Genomic DNA, 18037 nt, shown 5'->3' with positions numbered 1-18037 from the left:
CTATGTGTAACCTTGTACCTGAAATTTGATTGATCCACAGGTGGGTAGTACTGATGTTCAGGCTGATAGAACCAAGTCTGAGGCTGATAGTACTGATAATATGGATCCATGGTCAAAGAAATTTCCTGCTCTTACACTGAAACACTAGCAAAAAAAATCAGAAGACACAGGAGCATATAATATCAAACACATGGATATATGAACATGAAAACAATCGAAATAATTTTTTTTTCAAATTTTTATGTAAAAAGAAAAAGGAACAATCCAAAGGTATCAAACACCGCTACATTCCCTGGCAACGATGCCAATTTGATTTACCCTAATTTTGTCGCAAAATGGGTACCAAAAGAATTAAGTACCGAATTCACTATACACTAATGTAGCATAGAGATGACTCAGGTCGTCTCCCAACGAATGTAGCCAATGCTTGATATTTTAGGATTGATTTGTTATTTCTTTTGGGTTTTTGGCAAGAAATTGGAGCTTTTGGATTTCGTTGAATTCTTAAAGTAAGGAATGAAATAGCAAGACAAGTATGAAACTAAATCTAATGCAATGGAAGAAATCCTATCTCTCTATTAATCATGAACCCACAACATATTGTCAAACTATGCTATGAATTACATCATTAATAGATCCAAACAAGTTAGAAACTAAACAAGAGCAAGATAAGAACAAGACAAGAACAAAAGATCAAATACTTAATGGATCAAACCACCATTTGTCAGATGGTAGAAGATCTATTCAGATTCATGCTAACGAGCAGATAAGAAACCAACAATACTAAACAAGAACAAAACCTAATCAGATTCAGTCAATTACTGAAACAAGAACTTGAAATCAGATGAACAGTAGATGAAATCAATTCAAGAACAACTTGCAAACACAACTTCAGATCTATACGCAGAGATTCAACAAGCATACAACAGAATCAAAGAAAGGAAACAGATCTAAGAATTCAGCTAACTCAAGCAATGTAAATCTACAAAATTAAACGGGCACAAATCTTAAACTTGAACTAGAAATAGAACAAAAAAAAAATACAGTAATGGAGATTGGGGAAAGTGATGAACCAAAATAAGATGGGCATTCTCGAGTACTCACTGATCTTGACGAAAATGTCAAGATCTTGCAAACGAGTAAGAGTCGAACCACTGATCTCTGAAATTGGCAGATGCAGCTAGAAATAGTATAGAAATCAGAGGGAAAAGAAAAACAGAAGCAAACACTCCAGCCCCTTTAGATGGCTGAAGAGCTTCGAGGAAGAAGATCATAGGTTGGAAGGAGGAAGAGAATTCGGCTGAAACCACCAAATCGCTCCACTTCTCCATTCTTCTTCTTCTTCTTCTTCTCAGAGTCACAGCAGATCAGGGGTGAATCAGATGGTTGAAATGGCGTCGCCGACTTGAAGATGGGTGATGACCGGAGGAAGGGAAACGCCCTTGACCTCAGCAGCTTGCCGACGGTGGAATGGATCGGAATCGCTGGAGAAGGATCGCACCTCCTCTGTTCTTCGTGATCCCACTGTAGAAGTTGATGAACAACCTGTAGCTTCTCATTTCCCACTTAAATCAGATCTGAAATCTGAGTCAACGGTTGAGATTGCTTCGGAATGATCCAACGGTGGAAGTTGCTCCAAATCCGATCCAAATCTTCAGATCTTGATCACTGGTTGTGATCTACTTCCCCTTGGCTTGGATGGACCAGATTCTTCACGGATGTCTTAGATCTACTCTGATCTTGGATGAACGGCTGAGATTGTTCCAGAGCTGGATCTCCTTATTTAAGCTCAGATTTGTACTCAATCTGAGTTGATCAAACTAGAGTCCTTGCCTTTTGATGCCTACAAAGAATATAACCAAATATTAGCATCAAATACCTTAAATATGATATAATTTGTAATTAAGTCCACAAATGAATGCAATTCATGAAATATGCTATAAATGTGGAATTAACACATGAGAAGATCAAATGATATGTTTATATGAATCAAAATATCAATACAAAATGATGGTTATCACAAAACGAAAGCCAAGTCTCAAATATTTTCATATTTGGGGATGTCCAGCTGAGGCTAGACCGTATAGGCCACATGAAAAGAAATTGAACTCCAGAACTATGAGTAGCTACTTTATTGGATATTCTGAGCTATCACGGGGCTATAAGTTTTATGATCTCAAAGTAAAGATCACCTTTGAGATGGGAACATCAACGTTCTTTGAGGATATTGAGTTTGGGGGGAAGAATAAAGTAACTGACCTTATCTTTGAGGAGGAATGTATTCCCACTACTCTTCAAGAGGAAATGGTTTATATTCCTATGATTGTTTCTAATAATGATCAGGATTTTATTCCTGTCAATGATCAGGATGCAATACCAGAACAACAAGACACTGTTAATCAACTCCCAGAAGAACAAACTCAACAACCTCAAGAACCAGTGTATGTAGAACAAGTACCTTTACGAAGGTTCACTAGAGAAAGGAGAAGTGCTATTTCGGATGATTACATAGTACTACTTCAAGAACATGAGGAAAATGATGGTATGGCGGAGGATGATCCAATCAACTTTCGTCAAGCCATGCAAGATTCAAATTCTCAAAAGTGGATTGAGGCAATGAATGAGGAGTATACGTCAATGCAAGATAATAATGTTTGGGAACTTATCCTATTACCTGAAGGTGTCAAACCCATTGGTTGTAAGTGGATTTTTAAAGTCAAACGGGATTCAAATGGTAATGTGGAAAGGTATAAAGCACGTCTTGTAGCTAAAGGCTATACTCAGAAATATGGGATTGACTTTAAAGAGACCTTTTCTCCAATTTCAATGAAGGACTCTTTAAGGACAATCATGGCACTTGCTACACACTTCGATATGGAACTCCATCAGATGGATGTCAAGACAACTTTTCCCAATGGAGACATTGAGGAAACAATCTATATGGTGCAACCAGAATACTTTGTATCAGGAGATCCAAAGAGTATGATTTGCAAACATAAGAAGTTCATCTATAGGTTAAAACAAGCATCTTATCAATGGTACCACAAATTTCATCAAATAATAATCTTATTTGGTTTTGAGGTAAATGGGGTAGATGATTGTGTGTATCATAAGTTCAGCGGGAGTAAGCATATCTTCCTAGTTCTATATGTTGATGACATTTTGCTTGCCACAAACGATATATGTATGTTAAATGATACCAAGAGATTTCTATCTAGATATTTTGAAATGAAAGATCTTGGTAACACATCTTTTGTATTAGGAATCCAAATACATCGAGATCATTCTTGAGGTATTCTTGGATTATCGCAAAAGAACTATATTAATAATGTGCTTAAAAGATTTGGCACACAAGATTGCAAACCAGGTAATATCCCAGTCGCTAAAGGAGACAAGTTTAGTCTTAAACAATGCCCTAAAAGAATCCTCGAGACTCAAGAAATGTAAAAGATTCCCTATGCTTCGGTTGTAGGAAGTCTTATGTATGCTCAAGTTTGTACGTGTCCGGATATTGTGTACATTGTTGGAGTATTGGGCAGATATTTAAGCAACCCAAGAATAGATCATTGAAAAGCAGCAAAGAGGGTAATGAGATATTTAAAGAGAACAATTGATTACATGCTCACATATAAGAGGTCAGATACTCTTGAGATCATGGGATAATCTGATTCTGATTTTGCGGGATGCCAAGATAGCATGAGATCCACTTCAGGTTATGTTTTTATGTTGGCCGGTGGAGCTATTTCTTGGAAAAGTGCCAAATAGGCACTAACAGCTTCTTTCACCATGGCAGCAGAGTTTATAGTATGTTATGAGACATCTAATCATGGAATATAGCTGAAAATTTTTATCACTAGGCTGCGTATTTTGGGAAAGGTTGAAAGACCACTGAAGTTATTTTGTGACAATCGATCAGCTGTATTGTATTCTAACAACAATAGGAGCTTGACAAAATCGAAGCACATCGATATCAAGTTCCTTGTTGTGATAGAAAGAGTACAAAGTGGACAAATTTCGATATAACACATAGGCACAAACTCCATGATAGCAGATCCTTTTACAAAGGGTTTACCACCCAATGTCTTCTATAAGCATACCACTCATATGGATATTATTCAGTTTGGTGAAATCTAGATTTAGTGGGAGTTTATACTATATATGTTTTCTATATATGTTTAATTATGTTGATGAAACTTATGTATTTGGAGATTACTTTGTATACCTTAAGTTAAATTTTTTATCTCACTTTGGTTATAAGGAGGACTAGTTGAAAATTGACATGAATAGATCACCTTGCATGTAATTTTCATACCACATATTCATAATTGATCTATGTCATTTGATTATATTGATGTACATTGATGGTTTAGTTGTGAAAGATACAATGAAGACTATATTGATCCTATGTCTATATAATTAATGGACGAGATTGTTAAGAAAACCCTACAAGTATGATGACAAAAGTTATGAGCTCATTAAGGTTAGCATTTAGAAGTTTACATATATGGTCCAGTGAGAGATTGCTAGAATTTTGAGACCATAATTGTAATTATAAATGTCTAATATCATCAATTAAATAAGTCATGTGATCAAATTTATGATTAAGGAATATGACTTAAGGGTTTAATTGTTATGAATAAATTAATGTGGATACCATGTGTAATTTCTAATTTGTTGAGGGGCCAAATTAGAAATAGACAAACTTATGTTTCTATAAATAAGGGTTATGGTCCCAGTTTGCAGATGATGCTTTTGTTTTGTTTCCTCATCGACAACACTCTCTGGATACTAAGGAAGATCCGTAAATTGAAGATATTGCCCAAAATCGATTGCATACTATGGATTCTGGTACGCTTCCGTAATTTTATCTATTCCGTTTATAATTTTTTAAGAATTGAATAGAATATATAAGTTTTGTGTTGAGATTTCTCAACCTAATTTTTCTATGAGAAGATGCACCCAGCTGACCTGAGACGAACATCTAGCTGACCCGAGACGAGCCAGATGCTGACACTATCAATATGCATAAGCAAATTGCTCCCCCCCTACAAATGACTATTCTGCCCTCTATCTTTTTTTTGTTTTTTTTTATTTTTTAATTTTTTTAGTTCATACTTATATATTTTTAATTTTTAATTTTTTATTTTTTATTTTTTATTTTTTATTATTTTTTATTTTTAATTTTTAATTAATTTTATTTTTAATTTTTTTATTCATACTTATATATTTTTAAATTTTTATTTAGTTTAATTTTATTTAGTTTTATTTTTAAAATTAATTTTATTTTTAATTTTTTTCATTCATACTTATATATTTTAAAATTTTTATTTAGTTTATATATTTTAAAATTTTTATTTATTTTAAATTTTTAATCAATTTTATTTATTATTTTTCATTAATACTTATATATATTTTTAATTTTATTTAATTTTATTTAGTTTTATTTTTTAATTAATTTTATTTATTATTTTTTCATTAATACTTATATTTTTTTAATTTTATTTAATTTTTATTTAGTTTTATTTTTAATTAATTTTATTTATTATTTTTAATTTTTTTAATATTTATTTAGTTTTATTTATTTAATCAATTTTGTTTATTATTTTTTTATCAAATTTTTTATTTTTTATTTTAATTTTATATAATTGTTAATTTTATTTAATTTTAATTTAGTTTTATTTTTAATTAATTTTATTTATTATTTTTTAAATTTTTTAATATTTATTTAGTTTTATTTCTTTAATCAATTTTGTTTATTATTTTTTTTATCAAATTTTTTAATTTTTTTTATTTTATATAATTTTTAAATTACTACCTTCCTTTAAATTACATTCCTAATTTGATACTTAAATTACCCGCATCCAACTATTAATACATGTCATAATCTTCTCTCCCTTTAAATCATCCCTCCCTCCAACCATTGACATATAACACATGTCAGAATCTCTCACCCTCTTTAAAATACCCATCCTCCAACCATTGACACATGTAAAAACACTCCCTCCATTTAAATTCGTCATTCTCCAACCATTGACACCTGTCAAAACACCCCCCTCCCTTTAAATTACCCCTCTTCAATGCTTGACATATGTCAGAACCTCCCCTCCCTTTAAATTACCCCACTTCTAACCCTTGACACATGTCAAAATCTTTTATCCCTTTAAATGACCCCCCTTCCAACCCTTGACACATGTCAAAATCTCTCATCACTTTAAATGACCCCCCTTTCAACCCGTGACATATGTTAAAATATCTCATCCCTTTAAATTACCCCACTTCCAACTCTTGACACATGTCAGAACTTCTCACTTTCTTTAAATGACCCATCATTCAATCCTTGACACATGTCAGAACCTCCCCTCCCCTTAAATTACTCACCCTTAGACTCTTGACACATGTCAGAACCTCCCCTCCCCTTAAATTACCCACCCTTAAACTCTTGACACATGTCAGAACCTCCCCTCCCCTTAAATTACCCACCCTTAGACTCTTGACACATGTCAGAACCTCCCCTCCCCTTAAATTACCCACCCTTAAACTTTTGACACATGTCAGAACCTCTCCCTTTAAATCCTCCTCTCACACTTCATTTTTAGTCACTCTTCATTCACACCTCCCTTCACTGCTATCTCCCTCTCAGCCTCTCCTTCTCTCTTCCTAAAAATATGGATGACTATTTGGGTTTATTTTCAGATAGTTGGTCAATTGAGAATGATGTTCCTAGTCAAGATATCTCCAACAAAAGTCGCGATTATACAATCGAATTTACCACAGATCAGGTTAGTTATTATCATTGTTTTATGTATATTCATTATTTATTTTATAAGTAGAGAAATTATATTAAGATTGGTAATGTCATACTTATACATCTTTGTTATATTTTTTTATATAGATATTTAAAAGTAGAGAAGATATGATAAATTGGGTAAAGACAGTTGGTTTGAAGAATGGTATTGTAGTGGTTATTAAAAATTCTGCTAATTTAAAAGGTGGCAAGCTACCAAAGTGCCATCTTATGTGTGAAAGAGGTGGAAAGTATAAACCGCCACGATATCTAGTTGATGGGCAATCCTTAAAAAGAAATACTGGGACTAAAAAATGTGAATGTCCATTTGAGCTGCGAGGTATACCAATACCTCCAGATGGTGTGATGTGGGGTTTAAGGGTTGTTTGTGGTTTTCATAATCATCAATTAGCAGAATATATTGATGGACATGAGTACCCGAGTAGGTTAAAACCAAAAGAAAAAGAATTTGTTCTTGACATGGCCAACATCACCACACCTCGTGAAATTCTTAGTATTTTGAAGGAAAGAGACCCATCAAACACTACAGAGATCAAAAGCATTTATAATGCTATTTTCATAAATAAATCCGCTAAACGGGGCGGCCTAAATTCTATTCAGTATGTCTTGGACCAATTAATTAAGAAAGAATACCTCCATAAATACCGTACAAATCCAGACACCAACGAAATCACAGATATTATTTGGGTTCATCCAAAGAGTCTAGAGCTGTCTGTCAACTTTTCATCTGTGCTGATCATTGATGCCACATACAAAACCAATGAGTATCGGATACTACTATTGGAGGTTGTGGGTATCACATCCACAATGCGAACTTACTCACTTATGTTTGCATATCTTAGTAATGAGAAGACAGAGCAACTGACATGGGCATTAGGTACCTTAAAGAAGTGGATGGTTGAAAAGAAGGCATCGTTGCCATTGGTATTTGTTTCAGATCGGGATTTGTCGCTTATTAATGCAATTGAAACATGTTTTCCCAATGCACGTCACATCCTTTGTATTTGGCACATAAACCAGTGCGTAATGAAGAAATGCGCCCCTATGCTTGGTATGGAGTGGCAACATTTTTATGCATCATGACACTCACTCATTAATTCATCGACACAATGGTCTTATCAGCATAAGTGGGATGTCATGCGCAAAGAGTATCAACGATTCGAGGGTGCTCTAAATTATCTTTGGGATACATGGTTACACCCTTACAAAGAGCGGTTTATTTCAGCATGGGTTGATACATGTATGCACCCCGGGAGCAATTCAAATCAAAGGTATAGTCATTTTATAATTTTATTATTTAAATTTTGTTCATTATTGTAGTATTTCAATTCTTTTCAGTATTTAAACACAATACATTTTTTTTATTACAGGGCAGAATCTGCACATGCGAGATCGAAGTTATATTTGGGAGATACCATGTCATCCCTACAGACATCTTTTGAAAAAATACATAAGATGTTGAGAATTCAGTTCGGGGATATTAAGAAGTCGTTCGAAAAATCTCTGAACATTCCACGCCATCAACATTTACATGATGACATTTTCAGTCAAATAAGGTGTCGGATTTCATTAGAGGCAATGGAGTTGATTTCTGGTCAGCTAAAATGTATTGAGGAAACATCTCACCAGCTATCCGACAGATGCAACTGTTCTATCAAAATTGTATACGGATTGCCATGCGAGTATGATCTTGCACATTACCAGTACTTTTCCATTCCAATTTCGCTTCAGAGTATCAACGCTCATTGGAGGAGATTGTCGATGCACGCACATCAGTTTAATGACGAGGGAGCAGAACCTAACAGGACATCCCACGTTGTTGAGATATTAGATGGGATGGATCCATATATGCGAGAGCATATGATAAACAAGTTTCTTGATATGATTGATCCATCTCAAAGTACATTACGAGCTCCTTCATACAACACAAAACATAGAGGTCGACCTACGGGTAGAGATGAGCAAAGTGGACGCCGCATATCTTCTTTCGGAGAAGCATCCACTTCAAGATCTAGGGTCTCTCAACCGATTGCAACATCTCAAGGGAGAGGAAGACGTGGAAGAGGGTCGAAGGTTCGCAATACTCAAACGACCCATGATCACTCTCCAGTTCCACCCATCTGTGATACTTTTATTGAGAAATTACCTGTGCCTCTGCAGCGTTATATTTCTCACACTGTTGATGTTCAACCTGATGGTCATTGTGGATTCAGGGCAATAGCTGCACTAATTGGGTATGGTGAAGAAGGTTGGGTTCAAGTACGATTTGAGCTTATAGAAGAGATTCAACAAAATAAGGATCTATATGATCAACTTTATCCAGATCCAAATTTGGTAACCAATGTATTATTCTCATTGAATTATTTCGAGCAGTGGGCACCAGAAATATATTGGATGGACGCTATGCCTTTGGGAATTGTCATCGCATCAAGGTACAATTTTGTACTTCATACATTTGGTGAGAATATTGGGAATTGTTTTACTCACTTGCCATTAAGAACTCCTCTAGTTCCAAACCAAGAGCGTCGAGAAATAGCTATTGCTCATATTGGCAATCACTTCGTACAAGTTTTCTTATATCCTCATTATCCTGTACCACCCATTCCAACTTGGTGGTGGCAACATTCATCGTATGAAGCTAAAGGATGGGTCACTCGTTACAGGACACGCGCTCATTTGTGGTACGAAGTAATAGGTGCATCACCACCAAATGCATCGGGAGCAGAATTTGGAGGCAATATTGATTAAGATTTCTATTTTTATATGTTTTTATGTTTTTTTTTGGTATTATTACATGTACTCTTCATTTGGAAAAAATATATTTGTTCCTAAGTTATGAATGTGTTCATTATTAATTGGTAGTATTTTTTTTAGTTTTAAATATAAACTAAAAAAAATAAAAGATTATAAACATATAAAAAATTATTGAAAAAAAAAACTGATAAAAAATTGATAAAGAAATTGATTAAAAAAATTAATAAAGAAATAAAATTTAAAAAAATCAATTGAAAAATATAAGTATTATGAAAAAAATAATAAATTAAATTAATTAAAAATTAAAACTAAATAAAATTTATATAAAATTGAAAAATAAAGTATTGATAAAAAATAATAAATTAAATTAATTAAAAATAAAATTAAAAATATAATTATATGAGAGTTACTTGTAAATAAAATTAATTAAAAAATTAAAACTAAATGAGAATTAAATGAAATAAAAAAAATTAAAAAAAAATAAAAAAGAGACTATATGCGTCTTTTGGCAGGGAGAGAGAGGGAAGATGGAGGGGGTGTGCATGGATGCGGGGGGAAAGCAGCTCTATATGCATAAATAGGTATTGTTCATTTTCTTCTTTCTTTCATGGAGAGAAGAATCTAGCCAATTTAGTGTTGCATGCTTATTGATTTTATTTTTTCCAATGAAATAATTTCATTTTTGGTCCATTTTTTTTTTTGTTTTTGATCATTCCTACTAATCCTAAAAAGTAAACGACTTTTTTCCTGAATATCTATCGGATAAATCCAAAACTCAATTTATATAATAACCTCCAAAACATTATCCTTGTTGGGATTCACTTAAGTATACAGCGTTAGACTTTTGGAGTGATTATCGTGTACACTTCTTGATTTATTTTAATGACCAATCAAATTAATCATCTCAAGGATAATTAATAAGACTAACTGATTTTTTTTTTCCTGTTGGAATTCGCCTAAGTGCTTTACCACCGCACAAAATCCATTTTTTAGTCTAATTGTTGATGAACCAATTATGCATTTGACGTTTCATTATTACCATATCAAGCAAACGATAGTTCTTATCCATACAGTAGAATTGAAATAGTGGGAAAGAACCTAACCATCAGCAGATAATAGATCAAATATAAAACCTCCTAAAACATCCCCAAGCTTTCTCAAACTCAAACATCATCATGTCCTAGCAAGGCAATGAGGATATCCTTATAATCTCCCGATGTGTCGCCTTTGATTGCATGGCCCAGCCGCACACTAGTACGCTTGTAGTAGGCCTCTTCGATCACCTTCAGATCAACATCGGCGCGCGTGGTGATTACTCGAGTGAGGGCATTCTCATCTGTACCCAACCCGTCGATTGCATTCCGTATTACCTTTGCGAAATACTTCTCTGGGCAAGTTATGCAACGGATGACTGCTCTGAGTGCGGCGAGGAATTCATTTTGGTGATCAGATTTTAAGTTCTGGAGGGGCAACGTGCAAGTAAAAAATAAGAAACAGGTTAAAGAAATAGCTTTCTGGGCATTAATGCATTTATATTACCATAAGAAAGATTTTGTATATGACTTAAGGTCACACAAGAAACAAAAAAGAATTCTTGCAATTCCTTGATACTTTGCGGACGAATCAAACATTTCTTATGAATGCTAATCTTAATCGAAAATGCATAAGGTTGGACGAACATTTTGATATAAATAGGTTAAAGAAAATTCTCTGAATTTGACAAACTAACTTTAACCATCAAGATCTTCCTCATTAATGCGCGTACAGAAATGAGCTCAGAAGTTATAAACTAAAGAGGAAACAAGGAAGAAGTTGATTTGGGATACCTTTGCAAACTGTAGTGGAAGTACCTCATGTTGAAACATGCAAAAGGTTCAACTCAGATTAGTTGTGAAGGATTTTCATTTTGTATCAATGATAAAGTTGGATCTACTGGACTCAAACATTAAGTTCATTGACATTGTGGGTTTCATGAAGGATTTAGAGTTTGTGTGGAAAGATTAGTACACCAGGATAGGAAGAAAAGTAGATACAAAAAGATGGATACAGCAAATCATACAAGGACACTAAAATTCAAGTTTAAGAATGCAAACAGCTAGGCAGCTCCACAGTATAATCCTCAAAGACGAAATTTTTCATCAGAGAAAGTACTTATACCTTGTTGATGGGTTTCCTAAACTCATTATGGTACTGATTGAATGTTGCAGTCAATTGAGCTTTGCTCCGAGTGGTGATAATTCTAATGAGCTCATCATTGCCGTAAGCCTTCTCCGTGATCTTTTCATGAAGCAACTTGGCCTCCGACTTTGCTAGCTTCTGGTCCACCTCTAACCCCTCGTAGCGGTATGCACTCACAAGTGGCACCAACAGCTGAAACAAATAAAGGGAACATTGATAAAATGAGTAACAGAAACTGGTAAAAATGCTTTTCCGGTTGAAAACAAGTTAAATTGAACTAGCCATCTGTGACAGTCCATAATGGTGGCAATGTGCCCTCAAGCTGATTAAGACTCCATTGGATGCTTGTTGAGTGTTAGGGTTCTTATATTGGGCTAAGTTTTTTTGATGGAATCAAGACGATTGCTTAAAAAAAAAAAAATACAACTCGATCTGATTCAGCTAAGAAGAGAATTGACAAGGATCTGGAAACAAAAAAACATACTATTCGCCAAAAGTTTAGACTACATGCATGACAAAGGTCTTTCAATGTGATACTTTTCTTGGTGAGGAAATTGTGTCAAAACATATAATTTCAAGGAAAATTGGTACAATTGTCTGCACAGCTGAAGTAGTTTACTGATATCAGGAATGACGACAGTCCATTCAGTTGCAGAAAATGAGAGAAAATTGTGAAATTTGCAGCCATCAAACTCGTGTAGAAAGAAACAAAAACATACAGATTTTTTAGCATCTGAGACAAACATTAAGAAATAAGTAAATTTTACCTTACGGAAATCTCCTGAGGTGTGCGCGGCCACATCCTCCTCAAGCGATAGCTTATAGCGCTCATGGTACGCTCGCCTCACTTGGTACAGATCCTCGGAGCGCCTAGTACACCCGATCTCGAGTAACACTAATAAGTTGCTTTGGCTCCATTTACGCACTGCCTCGTTGGCCAGTTGCGCATCGCGCTCCTCCGGATCCATGGTCCACAGCACCACCGCTCTCTGCCCCGATCCGAGAAAAATAAGAAGAAAAACAAATCATAATCCGTTTCCCCCCAAAAGGATCATTTTCTAGGAGAATGGACCTCGAAATCTCCGGAGATCTCGTCATCGAGGGACTTGAGGAGTTCCTCGCCGTAGGTCTGCGCGTAGGCGGTTCGGATGGCTCGGCGCTGGGCGGCCGTACGGTGCGCCAAGATAGCTATGATCAGTAGCTCATTCGTGCCCCAACCTGCATCAGACGGCGATCAAAGAACCGTCAACGATCTGGCACAGACATCGAATGGAGAGAGAGAGAGGCGAAGCAAACGTGAAGGAAGAAAATTTCAGGGGCTGGAAAAATACTACCTTGGAAGGCCTTGCGAAGCTGCTCGCAGTCCTCAGCGGGGGAAGGGACAATCGGCGGAACCTTGATGGTCGCCATTGAAGAGAGATCTCGATCGAGACCCGAAATCGATAGAGAGGCGGAGACGACGAAGCGATCAGTAAACGTTTAAGGAAAGAATATTCTATCCCTCAGGAGGAAATAAGTAGTCGATATCTGTCAACGTGGCGAAGTGCTAGTGGATGAGACAACACGTCTTCAGCCAAGGTTTACTATTTAAAATTTTCTTACCCGTCGTTGTACCCATCAGTCGATATGTGGGACCTTCGATTTCAAGGAAGATCAAAAACTAGGCTAGGAGTTGCGATGGATTTTATACGATTGAAATGATTATTTTTTCCGATTTTTAAAAAACAATTAACGATAAACGATTCCACTGGGGATCGAACCCAGAATCTCTGGTTCCGTAGACCAGCGCCATATCCATTGGGCCATGGAATCATTGTGAAAGTATTGTTTATCTTTAGTAATTTTTATTTAAAATTTCAAAACACAGCCAAAACTTTACCCGCATTTGGTACTTTTATTTATTTATTTATTTGTTTATTATTTTTGATAATCTAAATAACTAATCTTAGCAGTGACTTATCCGGTCCCATAAAAAATTTTCATTAATCATAACAATAAATCAGCACTCATAAATATTTATGTAATCATGCCACAAATGAGAAATTTTAATGATTACAAATTGTTTAAATTTAGCTTAATACGTTAAATCTCACTTAAGTTATGAATACACAGGATAAAGGAAGTTTAAAAAGGTCGATGGTCGGATTCTTAGCTACAAAAATTCTATATAGGTCAGAAAACTAGATGCAATGCAAGGAAATGTCAAAAAGATCAAGGATCAGATTCTTAGTAAGAAAAAGTTCATGTAGGCTGGAAGACAAGATGCAAAACAAAGAAAAATAAAGACGGTCAAGAACTGAATTCTTAGCAAAAGAAAGAAACCCGAGCAAATTGCGAGATCGAATTCAAGAGTAGATGAAGACCTAGAGATGAGAAAGCTCCCGACATAAAGTTCAAGGAACAAGGGATTCATCTAACATAAGGTAAATGAGATCAATTGGGACGTTAAAGGGAGGCGTGCGTTTGAGGGTTTATGGATGAAAAACCTTATTTTAGAATTCACCAATCAATTGGTGAGTTATACTAATTAATTAGTGAACTAAAACCTAAATCTCAATTCTAGATTTTGCAACACCAATCGATTAGCACAATTGATTAATGTAAATTCCGAATTTCGAATTTAGGCAAGTGGTGTATCAATCAATTGATACGTATTTTCAATCGATTGATAATCAATTTAGAGCATACAAAAGTTTTCTGAGAAAATAGAAAACTGTCAAATCAATTAGTCAATTAATTAAGCATTGCCAATTGATTGGTGATTGAGATTCAAAATAAAATAATCTCAGTCGTTGATCGAGAGTTAGTGATCGTTCAATAGATAGTTAAACGGTCAACAATTGATTGGTGTGTTTATATCAATCGATTGGTGGAGACAAAGAAATAGAGAAACAGTCTAATTTTGAGGTGTTTAAAAAGGGCTTAGGGCATAAGAAAAGACTACTATTCCATTGCAATTATTCTGCTTATCTTCAATGTCAAGTACTCATCTACAAGATTTTCAAGTAACCAAGAGAAGGAGAACTAAGCTAAAACTTACACTCTTCTTTACTTCTCTCTTGTTGCTATTTCATTCGTGGAGCCGTGTAATGTTGCCTTAAAATCTTTCGATTTTGGTCCAAGAAGGAGAATATTTACTGGAAGTGAATAGTTAGAAGTGAACCCTTGGGTTAGTTGCGTTAAGAAGATAAATACGAAGTAAATCGGAGGTATTAACGGTTTGTCTTTCTTGCTTCAAGTTTCTGTTATAACTTTAAATTCGAAGAAAGTGAAATGAACTATTCATCTCCCTTCTCGCTCTCATGATCCTAATAGTATAGATTTATCCAAACAATCAGTGTTTTTAAATTTATCATCTCATTGAAAGAAAATTCTCACGGTCCATCACAATTAAGATTAAAATCTTACATATTTAATTAATCATTTGGATGATGTAACCATTGTTCCCTAGTTTTAGGAACACATTTGGTACTTTTAAAATAAAGTTAAAACTGCCTTTGAGAAGAGTTAAAATAAAGATTTTGCATCTCATTTATTAGAAACTTAGCGCCCAACTTCTGTAGCTCATAAGGTTTAAATCCTGTTGGATGAATATTTCAGAGGTCACTTTATTCTAAATTTATCTAATAGATAAATTAGAAAGAACTTTCTAATATATAATAAAAAAAATCTCATAATAAGTACTAGTAGTCCCACTGTCGAGAAAAATTAATAAAATCACCGTCATGGCCTCTGTATTTAAAAGATACGTGCTTGAGATTAAAGTAGAGGCACGACATTCTTGTAGTCGTTTAGATATTTAGGATTCGATTTCTAATTATATATATATAAAAAAAGATAAATTCAATTAGTTTATTGACTAGTCTTAGGATAATCAATTCGATCTCATAGAATTTTTTTTTTATTCATTAGGATAAATTAGAAAGTACTTTATCATTTGGTTGCATGTACCAATTAGAAAAAAAATTCTATAAATTTATCATAACTAGAAATCAAATTATTAATACCTTTAGTTTACTCATTACGAGGACTTTTGAATTTATCTAACGATATTTATATGAGTCAAATCGATTACCTTCTAAATTAATTAATCCAAAAGATTAAATATATTTAGATTAAATACATGGTGCTAAAAAAAAAATCAATAATGAAACAATCGCCCTTTGCCCTTGCTAATTCATCCGAGAACTATTATAGAGAAGGTAAATCATAGATGGATATTAGCCTTAAAATAATGACTGACGTATGAAAGGATATTTATCTTAACTATGATAAAATTTGACCCCCAAATTTCATATTTACACCGCGTGAGAGTCATCATGCAAACCACTCTAATGCTTAAATTATCAGAGATGTGAAGAAATAAAATCAATAAGAATGTAGAAAAAAAACTAGATTAAAGTTAAATATATAGGCAACATTAAATTTAGAACGACGGGTCCAATTTTAAAGAAGTTTTTTATCAGTTATTAAGATAGATTACAAAATACTCATGGTTGACGGCTCAAACGCTCATTATCTTATAATTATGCACCTCATTTGAAAGAAAAAATAATATAAATGTATCATAGTTAGAGATTGAACCATTTATATTTAGATGAGCAAAGGATTATGGATATTTAGATGACAGTTTATTACTTTTCCCCTGTAGCATAGTCTTGAGAAAAAGTTAAATATCAAGTTCCCATACTCATACGATTGACTACAATATCTAAACCCTAACTAGTTATTGGAATGGAGCCATCTAGTTTGAATCCGCTGAAGTGATGGAGAATTATTACCCGAGTATCAAATAGAAATATTTTTTTAATTGACAACAACTCAATATTAGGTTTATATGCTTATTGTTGCCCCTGTGGCTATGGTGCAACGACATAGTATTCAAATTATTATCCAAGTATTCATAATTTGATCCCAGCTATGATGAATTTATAGAAATTTTTCTCTAAATGGGGTGTGCAACTAAAAAATATTGGGCTTCTTATCGTTCGTCACGAGCACTTTTTGATTTATCCTGGTAATCGATAAAAAAATTTCGTAGAACTGGATCAGTCATGCTAACTCGATTTATCATTTTTTTAAAAAAAATATTCTTATTGTTTATTGACCGATGATCTTGTTCGAAAACTAAGTCAAATGGAGGCCGACGCAGATGGCATTGGTGTTGACGAAGAGACAACTTTGACACACTCGGTGTATGCACGTCCGAAAAGCAAACCCCCACGTGGAACTCCATGATCTATAGTATGAGGACGGGTAGTACCTGAACTCTGCACACACTCAGACAAGCACCCAGAGTATTAGAGACCAGAAACTAGGGAAAAAGTCCCCGGCGCAGGCCCTCTGACGCTCAAATCATGTCCTTTTCCCCCAGAAGAATAGTGTACTAAAGAAAAAGAACTGTTGAAGACGAGTGTGTATGTAAGTGTCCCTGGCTAAGGAAGAGGACCTCCCTTTTTAGATGACGCTGCATACCTTCAGAGCCTGCCTGTTGTCAGAGCATGTCGGGTGTCAGGGCCTTCGGGTAAGAGAGGATGTACGGTGACCTCCTATTGGTGGAAGGAAGGTTACATTCGTAGATGATAGTAGACCATTAGAATATTCCCTGACGTATGACAGTTATTTTGTGACAGGAGGTTACGATTCCCTGATATTGTTGTCGCTTAGCGTTTTCCGTCCCGCCCGAGTTTAGCTACGGACAGCTCGGGATGACCGTTTAGATGTACCACCTGACTTGAGTCTTGATGAGGAGGATGAGCTGTGTCGACCTACCCAGGTTTTATCTGAAACTATGGCGAGGGACTCATCTTTCACGAATTGATCGCTTGTCTTATGTCTTAGATTTGAGGGCCTGGCTTGATGACGATTGACCAGGAATTATGCGACTAGTGACGTGGGGCGGTTTAACTCCCTCTTTCTCCTGACTGTTGACTACCACGTTCCCTTGACTTTTGACTGCCACATCCCCTTGACTATCGACTGCTACGCCCCCTTGACTTTTGACTGTCACATCCCCTTGACTATTTACTACCTAGCCTTATCGGGCTCCACCTTTATGCACCATATCACAAGCATCCCCTCTAAGTCTAGTCGAATGAGGTTCAAGTCCGACTGACTAGACCTTGACATGCTTGCGACTCCGCCTGCATATAAGGGACTAGCGTGTAGCTGATTATCTTTGCAAAGACTGAAACATATATCCTTGTCACAGTGCTACTATTGGCCCAATGAAAGTGGTGAGTCAGAATATCGCCATTGGCCTGGCGATGTTAGAACAGATGAAGATGATCCAAATGCTCA

General features: G+C 35.0%; 1 protein-coding gene and 1 non-coding gene across 2 annotated transcripts; both read right to left on the bottom strand.

Moving 5' to 3' along the window:
* Positions 1-10560: 10560 nt before the first annotated feature.
* LOC122021719 (annexin D7-like) lies at positions 10561-13216 on the bottom strand. The gene is made up of 5 exons (XM_042579873.1): positions 13072-13216; positions 12810-12955; positions 12505-12726; positions 11717-11929; positions 10561-11019 (listed from the first exon to the last, which is right to left on the bottom strand). Exons 1-5 carry the CDS (start codon positions 13145-13147, stop codon positions 10723-10725), a joined length of 954 nt encoding a protein of 317 aa, XP_042435807.1. The 5' UTR covers positions 13148-13216; the 3' UTR covers positions 10561-10722.
* A 260-nt stretch (positions 13217-13476) lies between these two features.
* Positions 13477-13549, bottom strand: TRNAR-ACG. Its single transcript has one exon. It is a non-coding gene; the product is annotated as a tRNA-Arg (tRNA).
* Between the last annotated feature and the right edge of the window lie 4488 nt (positions 13550-18037).

Source organism: Zingiber officinale, chromosome 9A (genome assembly GCF_018446385.1).
Source record: "Zingiber officinale cultivar Zhangliang chromosome 9A, Zo_v1.1, whole genome shotgun sequence".
NCBI lineage: Eukaryota > Viridiplantae > Streptophyta > Magnoliopsida > Zingiberales > Zingiberaceae > Zingiber > Zingiber officinale.
This window is presented reverse-complemented; position numbering and strand designations above follow the sequence as displayed.